Here is a 21,033-nt window from a genome sequence, read left to right on the forward strand (position 1 = left end):
AAAATGGTTACTCCAATAGAGATATCATGCAATTTAACAATACAACAAAGAATAATAATAAAAAACACAATAACTTTTTAAGGTGTAAAGACAACTTACATTTTTATTTAAACAATATTATACGTCTGAAGGTTACAAAAATAAAGCAATTTTTGATTGATATTTAGCCGTTCTTTTTTTTTTTTGAACAAATATATCTAACCGTTCTAAAATCATAGTTTTATATGTAAAGTTGGAGTTTTACTTCAACTTTGTTCTAAAATCATAGGTTTATTATACATAGGTTTATATTTTAACCATCCTTTCTTCGATATCATAAATGAAAAATTTATATATAATCCTACAAAGCCAATAAAAAATACTGTGAAGAGATGAATGATGAGGGTCAAGAAATAAAATATTCCAAATTTTAACGAAGATGTATTTCACTTTAACTTTGTTCTCAAATCATAGGTTTATATTTTAACCATCATCTGTTAGATACCATAAATTTATTATATATAATCCAAGTGACAAACCCAATAATAAATACCTTGAAGAAATGAATGATGCTGGTTAATAAATAAAACATTCCAAATTTTAACGAAGAATGAATCAATACCAAGAAATAATTCTTTGATTTTGTTTTCATTGATTCATAAGTTTGAAATAATACTCAGAAAATCAATAACTCGAAAATTGTTTAGAGGTCCATAAAAGTCTATAAATATAAACAAAGAGGTGTAAACAAAAAATGTGTGAAAAAACTAACAGGTGCGAACATTGAAAGTTGGAGGTATGACGAAAAAACACAATTGTTGGATCAAAATTTTGTAACTTTATATAAACAAATAGGTATAAAACAAAAAGATGTGAAAAGTAAGAGGTGCAAACATTGAAAGCTGAGGGTACAACGAAGAAACACAATTGTTATATCACAACTTTGCAACTTTATATAAACAAAGAGGTGTAAAAACAAAAAGATATGAAAAGTAACATGTGCGAACATAGAAAGCTGGGGGTACAACGAAGAAACACAACTGTTATATCAAAATATTGCAATTTTTTAGATCATTAACAAAATCTAAATCGTTAGATGTGATAATAAAAATAATCTCATTCGTTATATTTATATTCACCCTTAAAAAGAGTTTGATATTATATATAAATTTGAAACCATTTTCAGTATACACAAGTACTTGTTTTGATGTACATTGAAAAAGTATAACTTGAAAAAAAAGCATAATCTGGTATAAATTAATCCAGAGCCTAACCAAAACCTAGACGAAGATGTTGCAAACATTTATTAAGAGGAATAAATAACCAGTATCATGAACTAAACTGATTAACCATTTTGTAAACATGTAAGCCTTACCAATCTAATAAACATGTTGGTGTAGGTGTTAACGTGTAGGTGTTCTATCCCTTTTTTACTTGTTTTTTGTTCCTTTTCCTATAAAACATTTTGGTACTTTAAACAACACCAAAAATAACACTCTTTCTTTAATAAATACTCAATTTATTTTATATCCTAATTCCTACGGTTCTAAGCGATATATATATCCAATTTAACTTAATCCGGTACTTAACATAATTTAATCTGATTTCCATGAATGATCTTCTTCCACATTTCAATCATTTCTTAATCAAAATGGAAACCTCAATCATTAACCCACGGAAAATTATGTTAAGTACCGGATTAAGTTACGTTGTTGATTTCGATCTTCTTTCAACTGTATTTCCCATATTTGTTTTACAATTCAAAAATTTGAAATAAAATCAACAAAAACCATGATATCAAATGGCAAACTAAATCGAATAATTAGATTGTAATTACGTTGTTGATTTAGAAATGGATATCAATAACAACTACAAAAAAAACCAATTTTGATAAGAGGAACAAGAGACATATGAAAACATGAAAATAGGGTTGCTGAGTTTTATTGATAGAAGGTGGAAAACACTAGAACTTCGCATTCATATGCTCAATTATAAAATATGCAACGTTTCTTCTCCGAGTGATGAGATGATAGGGAAATTAATTACAAATAGTATTTATGTGAGTTACTAAACGAACTATAAAGGTAGAAAAAAGAGACACGACAATTCTATTTGAGAGTCAACAATAAAAATATTAATTCATGAAATTACAGTTTAGAAAGTTACTAAACGAAGGGTCTAATACTAAATAATTATCTTTATCATTAGAACAAATAACTTCATACGACGTTTTTAAATTCTGTAAAAACCCCAACAAAGATGAAGAAGATGCATGAGATTAAACAAATCCACCGATGAATATGTAAATCAGTTACGACCCTTCACTTTTCAATTTTTTTCCTCTCATCCTCTATTATTTATGTTGAAACCCATGCCCATAAAACTAACACTATCTACGCTAAAATTGAATCCTAAAAGAAGGGACCAAAGATTGATTGAAGCTTCGTTGGTTCAGTGGAAATGGAAAAAGACTGCGACGTGGCGGGAAAAGGAATCTCCAAAGATCTTAGTTTCAAAATTCTTTTTGTTTAGAGAGGCTTTAGAGGAGGATTTGCATTGTAAATCTATAGAAAAAAAAAAAAAAAAAAAAGTTAACAAATTNGACAATTCTATTTGAGAGTCAACAATAAAAATATTAATTCATGAAATTACAGTTTAGAAAGTTACTAAACGAAGGGTCTAATACTAAATAATTATCTTTATCATTAGAACAAATAACTTCATACGACGTTTTTAAATTCTGTAAAAACCCCAACAAAGATGAAGAAGATGCATGAGATTAAACAAATCCACCGATGAATATGTAAATCAGTTACGACCCTTCACTTTTCAATTTTTTTCCTCTCATCCTCTATTATTTATGTTGAAACCCATGCCCATAAAACTAACACTATCTACGCTAAAATTGAATCCTAAAAGAAGGGACCAAAGATTGATTGAAGCTTCGTTGGTTCAGTGGAAATGGAAAAAGACTGCGACGTGGCGGGAAAAGGAATCTCCAAAGATCTTAGTTTCAAAATTCTTTTTGTTTAGAGAGGCTTTAGAGGAGGATTTGCATTGTAAATCTATAAAAAAAAAAAAAAAAAGAAGTTAACAAATTCAACAAGGTATATAATGACGACCAAGAAGCACAACTAAAAGGTGGTGAAAAGAGGGAGACGCAATGGTTCACGAAAGAATGCCAACGAAAAGTTGCAATTGAAAGACGTATCCTTTCATTTAGAGAACTCTTAAAGAGAAAACCACAGCCATAGGATAAATAGAAAGATTAACCTCAACCATTGGATTAAAAATGATGGGTTTGCTATTATATATAGATTGCATAGGAAAGATACGTTACTTGAAAGATTATATCAGAAAAATAATAAAATAATGGTTAAGTGGGGGTTAATAAGATATTTGAACTGGGAAAGTCAACAAAATCACATGGGATTTAGCGGACGTTATCAGTGGTAAACTGGTAATTACAACCTCAAACGGCGGTTGTGGCTAATCCAAAAGATTCGTCAGTGTGAACCGTTGGATCATGGAGATGATTCATCCAACAGTAATTTAACAGGCTTTTAGCGAGAGCCGTCCGATCATAAAAGAACACTTTAATCATCCAAGAGGCAAAGACATAAATGGGCTCAAAATAGGCCCGTAACAATGAAATAGGATTTCTCTCTCTCAATGGTATGTGTTTAAATTTGTTGAAATCGAAGGATTTTTTTACAAGTGTTGTTTGATCGTAGAGGCTTGGGTTGGGTAAAATCATATTATCTCACAAACCTGTGAAAAAAATGACAACTTTTTTAGTGATAATTTATCTGGATTAAGGTATATGTTGGGTTACTTAATGTTGAAAGCCCATAAATAAGGTCCAAGAGGCCTTTACCATGTCTATACAAAGGCGGTTAGTGAATTTCCGCATATGAATTTCCATATATTTTGTTTTGGGTGATGATTTTCCTAAAACAAAAAAAAAAAAAGGAAAAGTGTATCACCAGGTTCTTCTTCTATATATACAGCGAGAGTGAGTGACGCTCCCAAAGTCTCTCTCGCAATCGCAAACAACAACAACACAAAATCTCTCTGCTCTTCGCTTCGCTCGTTTCTACTTCTCATCTTCCTCAGTAAGACATCTCAAATCTCTCAATCAATCGGGGGTTCTTTTTAGGGTTTCATCATCGATTTCTATTGGGTCGTTTTTTTTATGGTTTCATCATCGATTTCTCTTGGGTCTTTTTAGGGTTCGTTTTTGTTTCTGATTTGTTTTTTGTGTGTTTCAGGTATTCATCTCTCTGGTTCAAACGAGGGCCTTCTAGGGTTTCATCGATTCCACTATCACTCCGATCGGGTTATGTTATCATCCTTCTCTCTCTGTTTCGTTGGGACTCTTACCTAATTGGTATCATCATCAACGGTTCTGTTCTGTTCTGTTCGTTCTTCTAATTATATTTATAACTATCGCAGGATTCCGATTGTGTTTCCAACGGGACTTGTGGAGATCGTCCACGCACACACACTCACTACACTAAGGGTGTCAGGTAAAACTAAACTGTTCTTGTTCGCCGAAATTGGAACTCACTACACTAGTTTCGTATCTTCTGTGTTATTATTAAGAACTGCCTCCTCAAAACTTGTGCATATCACACTCACTCTCTTTTTTCCTTTATTTATATTTATTCTCGTCCTCTTCGCACTTAATTGCTGGCTGGTAAGTGGTAAGAAGGTTACTGTACTGCTACGTGACAGTCCTCAGAGGTATGGTTTAGATTTTTAAAAACGTTTTAGCTCATCATGTTTTGGTTTTTGATTCAACATCGCTTGGTTATGACTGATCTTTTTTTTTTCTTGTTACAGGTGCATCCGTATTAGATGTAGCTAGCTACTGGGAACAAGAACTCTAACCGAGAAGCTATCATAGTTCCTGGACGAGGGAGGGAGGTGAAGGCACAATTCAAATCGTTGGAGCTCATTGCCATCTATGCTCTACCATTACATAGGTAACTCCCATTATACACTTTCCTTTAAGTTGTGTTTTGATTTACCCACATGATTACGGATTGCTCTCTGTTCATGTTTTGCTTTTTCTCTCACTCTCTCTCTCTCTCTCTCTTTATTCACGACTCTTCAGCTCTTCATATTTGGGTCTGTTTTTGTAAGCTCTTAGTTCTTCTTTTAATGTTTCTTAGGTGTTTTCAACGTTTGATAAATTAATTGGTATCTTAGTCTTATGCCCTGAAGCTAATGTTAAATTTTTTTGCTTATCACTCACTGTTTGGTCCTTCAAATTCTTAATGCAGGTATATCGTTACAAATCATCCCGCTCTGGCTTATGGTAGCTTCAAGAATTGCGTTGGTAAGTGGTAAGAAGGTTAACTTGACAATCCTCAGGTCTAGTTAAATTGTTAATGTTTTAGCACCATGTTTACAGATCTTAGTAGCTACTATTTTGAGTATGTCGTTATGACTTTATCTTGTTTCTCACTCTTTTTCTCTTTTTCTTACAGAAAAGCTTGAAGGACGGAGAATATGATGGGATCTTTTTTTTGCTCTCTAGACAACAAACACAAATTGTGGAATCGTGAGGAGTGTTCGGCAAGCATGTCAATATCGATTCTCAGGTATGGTTCCAGTGTTTTAACATCCTTAGATTTTGCATCATCCCCTTGGTTATGATTGATCTTTGCTTTTTCTATTTCGTTTCTCTCTTTCAGAAAAGCTTGAAGGAATGAGATTATGATGAGATCTATTTTTTGCTCTCTCAACAACTAAAACAGATTGTGGAAGCTTGAGGAATTGCTGGCAAGCATGTCAATGTCGATTCTCAGGTATGGTTTATTTTCAGTTTTTTAAACATCACGTTCTAATTTTTTGCTTGATTGTTCTTGTCTCAGTATTTTGCAGGATCTTTATGTTTTCGTTTGCAATGGGACCTGTGATAGCATATCACACGAAGACGCACACACAAGTTTCGTCTCTTCTGTGGTATATGATCTTCTACTGTAAGTGCTTCTTTTAATGTTTCTTGGGAGTTCTCACCGTTTGATAAATTTATTGGTATCTCAGTCTTATGTCCTGAAGCTAATGTTAAAATTTTGTGCTTATCACTCACTGTTTGGTCTTTTAAATTCTTGATGCAGGTATATTGTTAGAATTCATACCTCTGGCTTATGGTAGCTCTGAAGGAGGTATCTCTGAAGATCTAGCCGGTGTGTTATTCTAAAGAAGGTATCTCTGAAGATCTAGCCGGTGTATCTTAGTTGAGCTATCATGATGCGTCTCTGGAGATCTAGCACTTTGAGCCCAGTTGATCATTATCTATCCCCATTTTCTTAGCTTCTGTCATGTTGTTACTCGAAGCTTGTAAATGCCAATGAAAAGAGGCTGCTTCTGCCCAGGTATCAAGTTTAAACAACAAACCTTGAACACTAAAATTGCCTTATTGTTTTATACTTATGTGTATTTACATTATTGTTGTCTTTCTTTTTCAGTGATCTGCTTCCTGCTAGTTCCAAATCTTACATGACTAGTGATCCTGGTGTTCTGAGGAACTACTTAAATCTTTTGGTAGACAGAAGAAGCTCAATCGTCGATGCAAAGATTCATTGATGTTTTTATGTTTTTGAGCAAGTCAGGCAAGTCAGACTCATTACTCGCAATCACTCAATAGTTCGTGTCACTAGTTCCCCATCCATTAGTAAGAGTGAGGTTTCTTTTTTTTTGGTTTTGTTTTTTCTGCTTGTGCTTCTCTAGATGATGGAGATATTATTAGGGATGATGCTGAATTGTGCACCCAAATCCTCTTCACTGTAAGTCATCTTAAATTCCTCAACCAATGATCCTTTTTTTTTTCTTGTTGAACAATAAGGCACCAGAATTCAAAGCAAAACCCAGGATTCTACTGAGCTAAATGGAGTCCAGAAGCAGGTATATTGTGTTCTATTCATTTTTTTAAAATCAACAGTGTAACAAGAATCTCAGGTTTACGAATCGTTTTGCAGGTTTGCTTAAAAAGCTTGTAGCTAAGTTTAAGGTATGAAAAAAAAATCATTTTCCAGTATAATCTCAGATTTTGTTTTCACTAAGGCTAGTTGTTTTATTCAGACTTCAAAAAATATATTAAGGAAGCTTCTTCTAGTTCTCTATTTTTATGCAGATCGAAGATATGCCTATGGGATTGAAGAATGAAGAAGAATCAGGACCAAAAAGGTAACAACATCAAACTGTTTCTTCTAGTTATATAGGTGTCTTTGACTCAATACCTGTACCATTTCCTTCCGCTCAATTTCCCAATCTTTAAGTCACCAAGTTTTAGTGTTTTAATATCATGCTTTTTCACGATTTCCCTTATCTCAGATTTTGCATCATCCCCTTGTTTATGATTGATCATATGCTTTTTGTATTTTGTTTCTCTCTTACAGAAAAGCTTGAAGGAATGAGATTGTGATGGTTTAATTTCAGTTGAACTTTACGATTGTGATGGGATCTTCAAGCTTAGGTATGGTTTAATTTCAGTTGAACTTCACGTTCTAGTTTTTTGTTTGATTGATCTTATCTCAGCATTTTGCAGGATCTTACTGTTTTTGTTTGCAACGGGACCTGTGATAGCATATCACACGAAGACGCATACACATGGTTCGTCTCTTTTGTGGTATGTGATCTTCTATTGTAAGTCCTTCTTTTATGTTTCTTCTGAGTTTGCGCCGTTTGATAATATTGGTATTTTACTCTTATGTCCTGCAACGAATGTTATTGTTCACCGAATTGGAACTTAGGAGGCTCTTGGTTTTTTCTATTTGCAGCAGGTTCAAGGTTTTCTCATTAGCTAGATCTTTTTGAGGTTGGTTTTCAAGTTTTTTTTTTTACCAATTTACAAATATCATTCGTAGTGATTAGATAATAGAGGTTTCAGTAATTCAGTGGGGTTGTTAAGTTCATCTGACTCATCTTCTTTTTCCCACGTATTTTCAGGAATCCATTCTTGTGCATAAGGCTCTACAGCATAATGCAGTGGTCGATGAGCTTATTTTGCTCTGTTAAGTAATGGTAATTCATAAATGGGCCATTTATTTCCTCTTCATACCTTCAGTCACGATGTGTCAAAGATATGTGTAGTTGTTAGATTATAAAAGTTGAGTACTGGTCAGTTCATGGAGCACGATACTATTGCAGGTCAGTTCCTATTAATACTATTTACTTTTCCACTTTATGTTGAAATTGTTGTCATATTTCTTTGTTCTAAAACACGATACTATTGCAGGTCTTCCATGGCTATTACAACTTGGTTCCCCCTCAATTAGCAAATATTTCAAATTTGTCCCCCTTTATTTTTTACTTTGTTATGTTTCGATGTGCAAGTATATTTGCCATTTACTGCTTCCAACCAAATTTGTCGCCCAGCAGTCACTATCATAAGTAATGTTTGTATTCTAAGGCTATCTTTGTGAACCGACTCCAGAAGATTTCAGTTTGGCAATGGTTATATTCATCGAGGATCCTGAATTGGCGAAGGGAATGGGAGCTGAGGCCAGGAATCATGTCGTTGAATCATTCTCTGTGAAGACGTTTGGACAGAAGTTGAATCAGTATCTCGTTGATGTCGTATCAAGTCCTAAAGAAGACGATTGAGATTCCTCTGTTTAGTAATCATTGATTGTTTCGTTAAACATTATACTTTAGGCTTAGGTCTGAAAGTACAGTAAATTTTATTATCGGAACAATCATCTTTAACTTTAACTTGACAGTTTTGTTTTGTTATCTGTTTTTGGTTTGAGGATAAATTTGACGAAATAAGATCGAATCAGTGGTTTAAAAAGTCTGTGGGGATTCTTTAGTTGTAGCTGAAGGATTCAGGTTCATCGCGACGAGGAGCAGCAGCGGCAACATCACATAATCAATTGAATACCACGTAAATCTCTGGTCGGATAAGATATGGGCCAAGTCAATGAAATATCGGTCTATTAAATTAAATATGTGTTTTGTTGGACTTTTTATATTTATGTTACACTTACATGAGGTAGTACTAAATGGGCCAGGCCTGATTATTCCACAATATAGATTGGAATTTAACAAAAACGGAGTCGTCATATTTACAAGGGTCTGGCCCACTTATCGCGCGTGTCCTACAACAGGTAATAAATGAAGACAATCCCACACGCATGAAGAGCGCGTAACGCGCGTTTCACCTAATTGAAGAATTTTTAATAGGGAAAACGTCCTGGTTTCCCATGAGAACTATGATATCGTACCAGATGGAGCCCGATCTTTACCCCCGTCCCAGATGGCTCTCCTGAAATTCTTTTCAATCTATATACCCATATATCTGTAATTTACGTTTTGTATCTCCATGAGAATAGAAGATATCATCTATTTCACCATTGCTATAGGTTTAATTGGTTTACTATTTGATTAACCGAGTGACGAAGTTTACAAACCAAAATAAACCTGATTTCGACCCGATTAAAACCTGATTTTGACCCGATTAGAAACATAACCCTCAACCGAGAAATCCCTAAAATCACATTTTAACCTCTTTTTTGTTTTCTCTCGCGACGAACCCTAGAAAATCAAATTTCACCATCGATTTCTCAAATTGAATCGATGGATTTAATAATCCGATCTGGTTTTGGGCAACAAGATGGTATTGGGCAAAGAGATGGTGTTGGAGAACGAGAGTACGATGAAGAAGGAGAGGATCGAGATGAATTTCACGTCGATATGCTTGCTCAGGAATTTACCGATGCTGAAGAGTCGATTCGTCATGATACGTACCCAGAAAGTGACGACGAGGAAGAAGGTCGTGGTCGTGGTGCGGGTCGTGGTCGTGGTGCGGGTCCAGAGAGGGTGTTTACGGATATCGGACGTGGTGATGGAACTTTGTGGAAAGACCAATCCTTCTACAATGGGGTCGCATTCAAGGAGAGTGTCTTGGACTATGCACTACATACTGGTTACAATTTGAAGCAATACAGGTATGACAAAGATAAACTCGGGTTTAGATGTGTTGGGGATAAGGGCAATTGTGAGTGGAAAGTGTTTGCTGCACTTCTTCCAAACGCATCTTTGTGGAAGATTACGAAATACATTGATAAGCATTGTTGTACCCCCAATGGCGAGTGTGAGATGTTTAAGGTCCCAGTCATAGCTAGAATTTTTCTCGATAAGATTAGAGAGGAACCGGATCATTACAAGCCTTTGAGGATTGAACAGATTATCATGGAAAGGTGGAAGATATCCGCTACTAGGCCACAATGTCAAGCTGCTCGGAGAAAGGCTTTGGGATGGATAGAGTATGAGTATGAACAACAGTTTGCACGACTGCGAGATTACCAAGCTGAGATCTTGGAAGCAAATCCAGGGTCTGTTGTGGAGATTGATACAATTAAGAATGATGCTGGTCAAGACGTCTTCAATCGGTTTTATGTTTGTTTCGATGCCCTTAGAAGAACTTGGAAACAGACTTGCCGGCCAATAATAGGAGTTGATGGCGCCTTCTTAAAGGCAAAGATCAAGGGACAGTTGCTTGCTGCATTAGGCAGAGATGCAGACAATGGCATCTATCCAATAGCCTGGTGTGTTGTTCAAGTTGAGAACAAAGACAATTGGTTATGGTTTGTGAAGAGATTGAAGACTGACCTGGATCTAAACGAGGGAGATGGTTACATTTTAGTGTCTGATCGACAAAAGGTATGTATCTAACTAATTTATTATATTGGTTAATAAATGTGAATGCTCTCGTTTTTAATATGTTTGGTTTTTGGTTCTCAATTAGGGGTTGATAAAAGCTGTGGAGTTGGAGTTACCACAAATAGAGCATAGAATGTGTGTTAGACACATCTATGGGAACTTGAAGAAGACTCATCCTTCCAAGAAGCAAATCAAGCCACTCCTCTGGCATATGGCTTGGAGCTATAATGCAAAACAGTTCGGTGAGAGACTGGAACAGATACACGCTTATGACACTGGTGTGTATGATGATGTTATGAAGTCGAAACCAAAGAGCTGGTGTCGTGCCTTCTATAAGTTGGGGGGTTATTGCGAAGATGTTGACAACAACTTCACAGAATCTTTCAACAAGACCATCGACAAAGCAAGGGAGAAACCGTTTGTGGCAATGTTGGAGACAGTTAGAAGACTGTCTATGGTTCGGATTGCCAAGCGTTCAGCTCTCTCTCATTCTCACAAAGGTAATTAACTTTATTCAAAATTTAATGCAATTTTCTACGATTGTCTATGATTTTATTCAAAGACTGTCTATGATTTCTACATATTTAATGCAATGTTCTTGGTTTTTGATGTTTCAGGTTTATGTACTCCATATGTGGCAAGGTTTCTTGCTAAAGAGCATGACAAAGCTTCGGAATGCCAGGTGCATCCTTCTACTAATGGGTGCTTTGAAGTCACACTGGATGGAGACAAACACAGAGTTAGTTTACAAAATATGACTTGTACCTGCAAAAAATATCAAATATGTGGTATTCCATGTGAGCATGCCTATGGAGTGATTCTGAAGAGGACGTTAAGTGCTGATGACTATGTCTGCCAGTGGTTTCGAACTGCTATGTGGAGGCTTAACTACACAAATGGCATTACTCCACAAAGGGGTGCTCGTCATTGGCCTTCGACTTTAGGTGAGAATGTTCATGTTCCACCTGAGCCACCACAACCTGGGAGAAAGAAGATAACCAAGGCAGACAAGAAGAGGAAGCCAGGTGTAAATGAGTCTCCTGTCAAGAAGAAACCAAAACATAAAAAAAGGATAATGCACTGTGGAATTTGTGGTTCTGATCAGCATAACCGTAGGTACCACCAGAAGAAGAATCAAACACAGGTTGTTAATCGGTTTTTTCTCATTTTATTTCTCAAGATGAGTCTCTTGTTCTCATTTTTTGAAATTTGCGGTTTTTCAGGCTTCTCAGGGTGGTGGAGGAGAAGTTGTTCAAGGTGGTGGACTTTCTCAAGATGGTGGTGGACTTTCTCAATCTGGTGGAGGAGAAGTTGTTCAGGGTGGTGGAGGACTATCTCAAGGTGGTGGAGGACTTTCACAAGCCTGAATATTGAAGATTATGGTAGTAGGGGTCTGTTTTTTGGTTTAAGAGACTAGTTGGATCTGTATTTTGGTCGAATAGACTAGTAGGGTTATGTTTTTGGTCTGTGATCATGTTGAGAACATGATTTCAAAACGTTATCATTCTGCTTGTTTTCAGAACATGTGTTCATCATGTTCTGCCTTTTATGAAATGTGGAATGTCTTATCTTATTAAATGCAATAGCAACACCAACAGGAGTTCACACTCAACACCAAAACAAACAAGAGCATAAAGCAGAGCATACAACCGAACAACAATAGATTACAACCGAACAATAGTTTACAATAGCTCATCATACAAGCTTAAACAGAGCAAACAAGATCATAAAACCGAAAACACATACAATTATACTCTTATTCATCCTACATTGCAATTCAGCTTTTGCTTCCAACAAAACTTCTTCAACCCTCTCACAAAGCTCTTTTTCGAACTCCATTTGCATCTTCTCAAATTTCAGCTTCTGTTCTTGCAATGTCTCTATTGTACGCTCTTTCATCTCTTCTTTTACTCTCTCAAATTGAACACCCAATGTTGCTACCTCGTCCAACAATGCCTCATCGACCCACTTAAAGATGTGGTTATCGTTCACAAGCTAACATTATATCATAGAATACAATGAAAATTGATGAGAAGGATTAGGCTCGGATTTGGATTAGGTCGATGTCTACATCAAACAAAGCATAACATAGTACCTTCTTTGCTGCTGCTTCTCGACATCGAAAGTATCTCCGAGAAGGATTAGGCTCGGATTTGGAATTCTTTGCCACGATGTGTTCCCCACACCAGCATCTCTTAGGCACGCCAACGACGAATCCTCTTTGTCGAACATTTGATGAACCACTCGAACCTCCAGAAACGGTACTCATGGTTGCAAAGATCGATTTAAGAATTTTATGCTTTTAGGGTTTGAGGATTTGGGGATTTTAATGGAGTTATAGATGTGTTATAGATGTATCGTCTCGGGTCGGATTATTAACATCAGTCAGGTTTTATTTTTGGTTTTCTATTTGGTATGAACGGTATCGTATCGGTTCACTCTTTAAACCGATAACATCCCGATATATGGGTATATAGATTGAGAAGAATTTCATGAGAGCCATCTGGGACGGGGGTAAAGATCGGGCTCCATCTGGTACGATATCATAGTTCTCATGGGGAACCAGGACGTTTTCCCTTTTTAATATTTTGAGTTAATGAGGTAACCGAGGCGCGTCTGACAAATTTAACCAAACAAACAACAGCGCTGCAATATATACACAACGCTTAATGGGCTGGGCTTGGCTTATATCTTACTCACCATATTCCATTTTACTAAAAACGGTGTCGTTTGAATTTCGTTTCATTTTCATTTCTCTCGAGAGCTTTTCTTCTTCTTCCAAAGTCCAGTTCGGCAATTCTCTTTCCTCCTCAATCCTCGTCCATCGGAGCTCGTCATCGTTGCCTTCGTTGTATCAAGGTATATATATAGCTTGTGATTTTTCTTTTACTGTAGAATTGGTTTTATGATTTTGTATCTAAATTATCTAATGGTAGTAATTTTTTTCCATGATTCTAGTTTTCCTTTTTCTCAAATTATTTCTCTCAAAGCTTTTTGATAGCGGTCTTTTTTTTGTTGTTGTAGGACGCGCGATGCCATTGATGATGCTACGGAAGCTGAGGATTCTCTCTATTTCATAGTCACAAGATTAGAATTCATTCTCCTAATTTATTTCTTCACTAGATTCTGTAACAGCTATGACCTCAGGTCAATTTTCTCCTTAACTCATGTCTTTATCTAAAGGGTTATAATGGGCATTGGCAGAGGCTGTGCAGCAAGCTCCTATAATCTCTGAAGGTGAGGGAATGGACATGATTGAAGCTACTCATTTTGCAGAGGATTCTTCCCCTTTTGCTCCGTCTACAATCACACAACGGTTAGTCATCATGGCAGGGACTATTCCACAGATACTATATGTTATTCTGAAGATCACTCTACTAGTTTGTTTATAGGCTAGGCTAAAGTGGTATTTGACTTGATTCTGGATATATTTCACTATGTGCTTTAGAGCTGATCCCAATGCTATCACCCCCATAACATACCAAAATACTCTGTAATGTAAGAATAAATCTTAGCCATCGTTGATCTTCTGCTGTTAGAGATTTACCTTTTCTTGGTCGTATAAGGTTCACCAAAAGTGGAAGAGCAAGATGTAGGAATATTCTTACGGTGTGAAAGAGAAATTTCTTTAGCCTTGCAGAAACAGCAAGCACAATATAAGAGCTAGTCTAAACTGATGATACATTATCCTTCTTACTTAGTATACGACATTGATACCAATACAAGGACAAGTGACACGTACCTGGACAATTTCATTAAGATCCTCTTCCCTCTGCAACACCTCTCTGGCCTTTGTCCTCATGATGTTGATGATGTCTGGTCCGAACTTCTCATAGAAAGATCCCAATGCCTGAAGAAAAAGAAAAAAAAGCAACTTTTTATATACAAAAATTCGAAACAGTAAACCAAGACAGGTTTAAACTGAGGATATGTAAGCATACCGTTGAATACTTTTGAGTAGGAAATCAACCAATTCACAGAGGGCAAATGTTTTCTGTGGGAAAGCTTTTGTCCGAACCCCGGAAGCCCAGCAGAAGAAAAGGAAATATAAACGGTGCTAAAAATCGAGTCTGCGGCAGTTCTGAAAACCACACACAATCTGGATTATCTCAATCATAAACAATTGAAGATAGGGAAGAAGCCATGAACGCCCTGCACAATACTAAGGGTTGCAGAAATCACAGGATCTGAAAAGTCTCATCCAGGACGTGAAACTGCATCAACAATGGTACCACTTCCATCACTTTCTGGCCCACCAAGACATTTTACTTTAACAGCAACAACTGCAACAACAGTTGTAATGATTTAATAATGTACTCTCCCCCATAACTACGTCGGTCCAAAACCAAGCTGCAAACTGAAATCATCATCAGAAAACATTATTTACAAGACATATATTAAGATAAAGTTTAATCAAAGATCTGAAGTATGCTGCACCTTAAACAAATAATTTGTTTCCAGAATCAGACTGAGACCTGCAAAGACAAAACATAGCAGAGTTATGTTACAAACAAACATATCGAAAGTTGGTAAATTTATTCGAAGATAAGAGAGAAGACGAGTAGTGGCATACACATAAAGAACATAATAATAAGATCAAACACAAGGAATATATGTTGCACCTTAAACAAATAAATTGGTTGCCAAAATCCGATTGAGACCTGCAAAGACAAAACAAAGTGATTTATGTTAGGAACATACATCGAAAGTAAATAAAATTTAATCGATGATAAGACAGAAGACTTAGTTGTGGCATAACAACACATCTTAATCGCTTACAAAAGGAATTAATAATTGGGGGCAGAAGACTGAGTTGCAGTTGTCATACTTTAAGTAATCAATTCCCTGAAATTTGATCCCAAGTATTGTTACTTCAACTCACTGTCTGAAAATCAGGTCAGTGACCAGAGATGAAAAAGAATGTGAAATAACAAGAATGAAATCTAACGTACCCATTCTGCAAAGGTATTTGAAAATCAGGTCAGTGACCAGTTTATGAGATGCAGGCGCTTTAGTACCAGAAGAGAAAGTAGACTTCTTTGGCACCAGACTTCACTGGAAAACAGAGTTGAGGAAGATAAAATCAAGTAAAACTGCAGAACAAGAAATGAAACCAGGAATCAAAAACAAGTGTTTAATACCTTGTTGTCACGAGCAATTTCAGCCAAACAATCATCTGAGGAACAAAATCAAGAATTCAGTACTGTGAATAATATAACTCATAAATCAAATAAAACTGTTATATCATATTACCTTGGGCGTCATCAAACTAATGCCATGTCTCATGAGCTGACCTCAGACAAGAGGAGTAATGACCAATGGCCGAAAGATGGTATTTTGTAGAAACCTGAAGAAACAAAATAATAACCAGTTAGGATGTTAAGACATGAAAATCTCAAGATGATTTTATGGAACCAAAAGCTAGTCACTTACTTGGAAATCTTCGTTACTAGTGCTCATGTAAGGAAGCAAGTCCAACTCCAAAGGGAACTCAACATGTTTGGATATCTCTTCTTCATAGTATGTCCATCATTATAAAGGAGAAAACGTACTCAATTGTTGTTCGAAGTAGCTCATATACCATGTCCGTCTGTGAAACAAATGAGCACATACTATAATTTCTCAAAAAATAACAAACAAATGAGAATGCAATGAAAAGATCTGAAGAATGCTTACCTGTAACTCTGTAAGACGTATGGCAAGTTTAGTCTCTGAGCAGAAGCTGTTAAGTGGACTTGCCAACAGAAGCTGTTCCGCAAACAGGTATGACAAGAGGCACTCTTTGATGATGGAATCTAAAACCCAAAAAAAATAATATATAAACATTGAGAAAATATGATCGAACAAGACAAAAACATACGTAGCGTATTACGTTGTCATCATGTTGTAATGATTTAATGTACTCTTCCCCATAACCACGTCGGTCCATAAGCATATGTAGCGTATTACTTTGTCATCATGTAGTAATAATTTAACGTAATCTTCCATAAGCAAGCTGCAAAATGATATCATCATCAGAATACCTCAAAACATTATTCAGAAGACATATCTTAAGATTAAGTTTCAATCAAAGATCTGAAGTATGCTGCACCTTGAAACAAATAAATTGTTTCCAAAATGAGACGGAGACCTGCAAAGACAAAACAAAGCAGAGTTATGTTACAAACAAACATTGGAAGTAAGTATAATTGAATCTATGAAAAGACAGAAGATGAGTTGCGGCATACATATCAGGAAGACTGCTGTCGATAAGAAGCTTCTAGCGCTTAAGAGAAATCTTTATAGCCCGTCATGATTTGGGATCTGAAAAAAAAATGATCAAAATCTTTGTAACCATTGTGAGAATCATTCAAGTACAAAAGGTTGTGGGTGTCAAAATTGAACAAACCTTAGTAACAGTTAGCATTCTCCAAACTTGGAACCGAGAGAGAACATAGTAGTAGTGATCTCCTGCCTCGTCTCCAAGCCCTATCTTAACCTGAAAGTGAAAATTCAGAAGTGAACATGTAAGTTTGTTTCCAACAATTTCACAGCTAAATAAACCTTCTAGAGTTGTATAAAGAATACTACCTTACAGTACATGTAGAATGAAGTATTCACGAGATATACCTTAAGATAAATTTTCAAATCAAAGATCTGAAGTATGCTTTGCACTTTAAAACAAATAATTGGTTTCCAAAATGAGATGGAGACCTGCAAAGACAAAACAAAGCAGAGTTATGTTACAAACAAAAATACTGAAAGTAAGTAAATTCATTCGAAGATAAGACAGAAGACATTATACTTTGTCATCATGTTGTAATGATCAAATGTACCTTTCCCCGGAACCACGTCGCTCCATAAGCAAGCTGCAAATGAAATCATCATCAGAATACTTGAAAACATTATTCACAAGACATATATTAAGATAAAGTTTCAATCAAAGATCTGAAGTATGCAGCACCTTAAAACAAATAATTGGTTTCCAAAATCAGACTAAGACCTGCAAATACAAAACAAAGCAGAGTTATGTTACAAACAAACATATTCATTCAAGTACGAAAGGTTTTGGGTGTCAAAATTGAACAAACCTTTAACATGCAATCAGAAGAAAAAAAACCACATAACCAAAGTGAAAATTAAGAAACAGATAAAAGAGATGTGTTGAGAGCAAGGAACCCATGAAAACACCTGAAGAGTGAGGATGATCATTCAAAGCCATCACTGATTCATAAAAGCATCATCCAAAACCTGAAATAAGAAAAAGGACAAGTAAACATCAACATGTAAGTAGAAGAAGGAAAAAAACCACAGAACCAAAAGTGAAAATTAGGAAGTGAACATGTAACACTGTTCCAACAATTTCACAAACTAATGAAACCTTCTATGAGTCGTATAAAGAATAGACAAACAAATTATATGGCCTTACCATAATAGACAATTCCATCTTTAGCAACAAGAGACAATGATCCACTTTCTTCAATTCCACCTGAAAAACACACACACACACAGAAGATATAAACCCTAAAACCATCAATTCAAAGCTTGAAAACGATCAATTATAGCATCTCAAATCCATGTTAAAAGAAGAAAGAGAGAAGAACAGAGTTAACTTACCTTAAGCCAATGACTTACCCGTCCCTCCATATTGATGGTCGTTTGTTTTTCAACTCCTGAGAGGAAAACAAAAAGGCCATATCAACAGTTGTTTCATTAGTTGTTTCACTATATCGAGAAAGAGAGTAAATATGGGAGATTAGGCAGACAAACAAAGAGAATACTCCACAATCAAACCATCACCGAGAGATCTTAGTACCAGAAACCACAAAAGGTCTTGCGCTTTAGCAAGTCATCATCACCATCATCTCCACTGATGCCTTTCTCTGCTAGTCTAGAGCAAATTTGACAATCCTTGAGGCTGATGCAACAAAAAAAAAACACGCATACCAAAAGTTAGCTAGAGACAAGAGATAAGAAATAACCAGATATATATATAAGCATGTCTCATGACTGCAAAGCTTATCCCCTCCATATTGCTGCTTGTTGTAATCCTTGCTGTTCAGAAGTAATTCCAAAATCTCTCACCAACCTGAGAGAAAAAAAAAAATAAAGAAGACCATTAGAAACAAGGCATTCACATATGAAAACCCAACAACACACAAGACGCGAGAGACGAATCTTAGTCTTACTCTTAAACGTGAAGAGGTTTGTAGTCACTGACAGCAGCTGTAGGGGAGAAGAAAGCATCAGAACAACCCAATATTAAAAATATCATATATTAAGTGAAAAATTACCTGTGACAACAATCACAAACCTCTATTTTTTTCTGTGCTACTGCAGCAACCATCAACAAAGTGAGATCATGCATGGCAAGCATCCGAAAGAAACCCCTGCGATGAAAAGAAGAAAACCAACACGCCATATGAGAGAGTGAGCAGGGAAAACTTAAGCAAAACAGGACATTAAACAAAGGTGCATCTTCATACCAGAAACCATCAATGGTCTTGCGGCTAAGCAAGTCATCACCATCTCCACTGATGCCTTTCTCTGGTAGTATTGAGCAAATCGTTGAGGCTGATGCAACAAGAAAAAAACATGCATACCATGGTTAAACTAGAGACAAGTGATAAAGATAACCAGAGATAAGAACGTTTCATGAGTGAGTGCAAGCTTACCCCTTCATATTGCAAACATACCCGTCCCTCCACATTGATGCTTGTTGGTTTTTCAACTCCTGAGAGGAAAACAAAAAGGCCATATCAACATTTGTTTCACTATATCGAAAAGGAGAGAGTAAATATGGCGGATTAGGAAGACAAACAAAAAGAATATTCCACAATCAAACCATCACCGAGAGATCTTAGTACCAGAAACCATAAATGGTCATGAGCTTTAGCAAGTCATCATCACCATCTCCACTGATGCCTTTCTCTGCTAGTCCTGAGTTAATATGACAATCCTTGAGGCTGACGTAACAAAAAAAAACATGCATACCAAAAGTTAGCTAGAGACAAGAGATAAGAAATAGCCAGATGTATATAAGCAAGTCTCGTGGCTGCAAACTTACCCCACTCCATATTGCTTCTTGCTGTGATCCATCCTTTGACAAGATTATGACAAAGCTTGCTTGCTGTTCAGGAGTAATTCCAAAAGAATACATGCATTAGAGAGAGAGAGAGAGAGAGAGAGAGAGAGAGAGATCGCTAATTAGAGAAACAAAGAAACAAACAAAATCGTTAAAAACAAACAGAGAAAACAGAGTGACAAGGGATGAAAACAAACCCTAGAAGATCTTATATTAGTACCCTCCTCCTCAATCAAAACCATCAGCGAGAGATCTTAGTAGCCTCCTCCTCAATCAAACGAATCCTACATAATCAATCTATCTGGATTAACAACAATAGAACGATGAGTAAATTAAAAACGAATTCGATTGAAGAAAGGAAACCCTAGAAGGTAGAAAGAAGAAAAATCAAATTTAGAAAGCAAACCCTAGAAGTTGAAGTTGAGAGATTTCAGAGTCGAAAGGCCATAACTGGATCATATAGAATTAAAAAAACACCTGCCAAGAAGACAGAAGACGAAGAAACTTGTTAGTAAAAAAAAAAAACCCAACCAGAGGAAGAAGAAGAAGAAGAAGAAGAAGCAGAGTTACCGTAGGATACGTAACAGAGAGAACCCAACAAACCAATCACAAAGCCATCACCGATAGATCAAAGCCACTAGGAAAAAAAAAATTAGAAACCAAACCCTAGAAAACAAAAAAAAAATCAATCAATCGGAAACATTTAGAAGAAGAAGAAGACGAAGAAGACGAAGAAAAATCATTGATCGACCCATAAAATCTCAAAAAGACAAGCGCTTAAGAGAAGAAGAAGAAGAATCACTTCACCCACCAGAGCTATAACTAACGCAAACAACAACAAATAAAAAAAAGAGATTATTGAGAAAGAGGGTGGTGGACTCATCATTTATTTATAGAGATGAGAGCGTGTGAATTATTTGGACGGTCATGATTTTATCTCTGGTGAGATTCAATGGTTCAGATTTTATCTCTGGTGAGATTCAATGGTTCAGATTTTATCTATTTCCTAATCCTATATATTTCCTTTTCTTTTCGTTACGAACCGTTATTTCCAATTTCCTTTTCTCAGTGAGACGGTCATTGGTAGTCAAACAAACAACGTTGACTCTTTTATTATTATTTTTGTTTTATTTTTTTTTCAAGACTATATTTATTATTTGTAACAAACTATAAGGCCTAAAAAAGCCCACGCTGATTTTGCACAATAAAAAGATTGAAACCCGAGCCCATCCAAAATTACATTGAAAGTTTTTGTACCCACATCAACAACCATCTCTTTCTTCTTCTTTTTTATTTTTTGTCAACCATCTCTTTCT

At 35.9% G+C, this 21,033-nt stretch overlaps 2 protein-coding genes and 2 long non-coding RNA genes across 44 annotated transcripts; 2 read left to right on the forward strand and 2 right to left on the reverse strand.

The window, feature by feature from the left end:
• On the forward strand, positions 3,936-8,767 carry LOC104734238. Of its 28 annotated transcripts, XR_002034891.1 has the most exons (19): positions 3,936-4,094; positions 4,251-4,318; positions 4,435-4,508; positions 4,684-4,725; positions 4,825-4,967; positions 5,268-5,323; positions 5,475-5,588; positions 5,682-5,795; positions 5,862-5,969; positions 6,108-6,365; positions 6,459-6,670; positions 6,836-6,894; positions 6,969-7,000; positions 7,124-7,176; positions 7,389-7,465; positions 7,538-7,618; positions 7,743-7,772; positions 7,939-8,139; positions 8,228-8,767. It is a non-coding gene; the product is annotated as an uncharacterized LOC104734238 (long non-coding RNA). The 28 variants fall into 28 exon arrangements; XR_002034886.1 differs by having other exon boundaries at positions 4,251-4,508; XR_002034892.1 differs by having other exon boundaries at positions 4,251-4,508; positions 4,717-4,725.
• On the forward strand, positions 9,175-11,379 carry LOC104737797. Its single transcript, XM_019234855.1, has 2 exons — positions 9,175-10,653; positions 10,739-11,379. The coding sequence occupies exons 1-2, from the start codon at positions 9,568-9,570 to the stop codon at positions 11,159-11,161; spliced, it is 1,509 nt and encodes a 502-aa protein (XP_019090400.1). The 5' UTR covers positions 9,175-9,567; the 3' UTR covers positions 11,162-11,379.
• LOC109128473 (uncharacterized protein At4g04775-like) lies at positions 11,973-13,830 on the reverse strand. Its single transcript, XM_019234856.1, has 2 exons — positions 12,749-13,830; positions 11,973-12,648 (listed from the first exon to the last, which is right to left on the reverse strand). The coding sequence occupies exons 1-2, from the start codon at positions 12,920-12,922 to the stop codon at positions 12,349-12,351; spliced, it is 474 nt and encodes a 157-aa protein (XP_019090401.1). The 5' UTR covers positions 12,923-13,830; the 3' UTR covers positions 11,973-12,348.
• LOC104734240 lies at positions 13,906-20,567 on the reverse strand. 14 transcript variants are annotated; one of them, XR_002034870.1, is made up of 32 exons: positions 20,288-20,567; positions 20,124-20,194; positions 19,915-20,001; positions 19,700-19,762; positions 19,500-19,598; positions 19,308-19,366; positions 19,119-19,206; positions 18,947-19,022; positions 18,822-18,858; positions 18,449-18,721; positions 18,250-18,305; positions 18,062-18,121; positions 17,824-17,883; positions 17,597-17,635; positions 17,438-17,501; positions 17,263-17,346; positions 17,042-17,131; positions 16,881-16,956; positions 16,745-16,783; positions 16,526-16,648; positions 16,330-16,448; positions 16,087-16,243; positions 15,907-16,000; positions 15,795-15,829; positions 15,606-15,708; positions 15,433-15,498; positions 15,276-15,314; positions 15,091-15,128; positions 14,595-15,010; positions 14,396-14,503; positions 14,201-14,286; positions 13,906-13,953 (listed from the first exon to the last, which is right to left on the reverse strand). It is a non-coding gene; the product is annotated as an uncharacterized LOC104734240 (long non-coding RNA). The 14 variants fall into 14 exon arrangements; XR_759123.2 differs by lacking the exon at positions 13,906-13,953 and having other exon boundaries at positions 14,035-14,286; positions 18,449-18,550; positions 18,644-18,721; XR_759121.2 differs by lacking the exon at positions 13,906-13,953 and having other exon boundaries at positions 14,035-14,286; positions 20,288-20,383; positions 20,529-20,566.

This window comes from Camelina sativa, chromosome 13 (genome assembly GCF_000633955.1).
Source record: "Camelina sativa cultivar DH55 chromosome 13, Cs, whole genome shotgun sequence".
Lineage (NCBI taxonomy): Eukaryota > Viridiplantae > Streptophyta > Magnoliopsida > Brassicales > Brassicaceae > Camelina > Camelina sativa.

Bases quoted from the DNA above. Each gene is read 5' to 3' on its own strand.
- LOC104737797 (XM_019234855.1), top strand. From the start codon at position 9,568: ATGGATTTAATAATCCGATCTGGTTTTGGGCAACAAGATGGTATTGGG. The intron at 10,654-10,738 runs GTATGTATCTAA...GTTCTCAATTAG, and splicing joins TAGTGTCTGATCGACAAAAG to GGGTTGATAAAAGCTGTGGA.
- LOC109128473 (XM_019234856.1), bottom strand. From the start codon at position 12,922: ATGAGTACCGTTTCTGGAGGTTCGAGTGGTTCATCAAATGTTCGACAA. The intron at 12,649-12,748 runs GTACTATGTTAT...ATATAATGTTAG, and splicing joins GAGAAGCAGCAGCAAAGAAG to CTTGTGAACGATAACCACAT.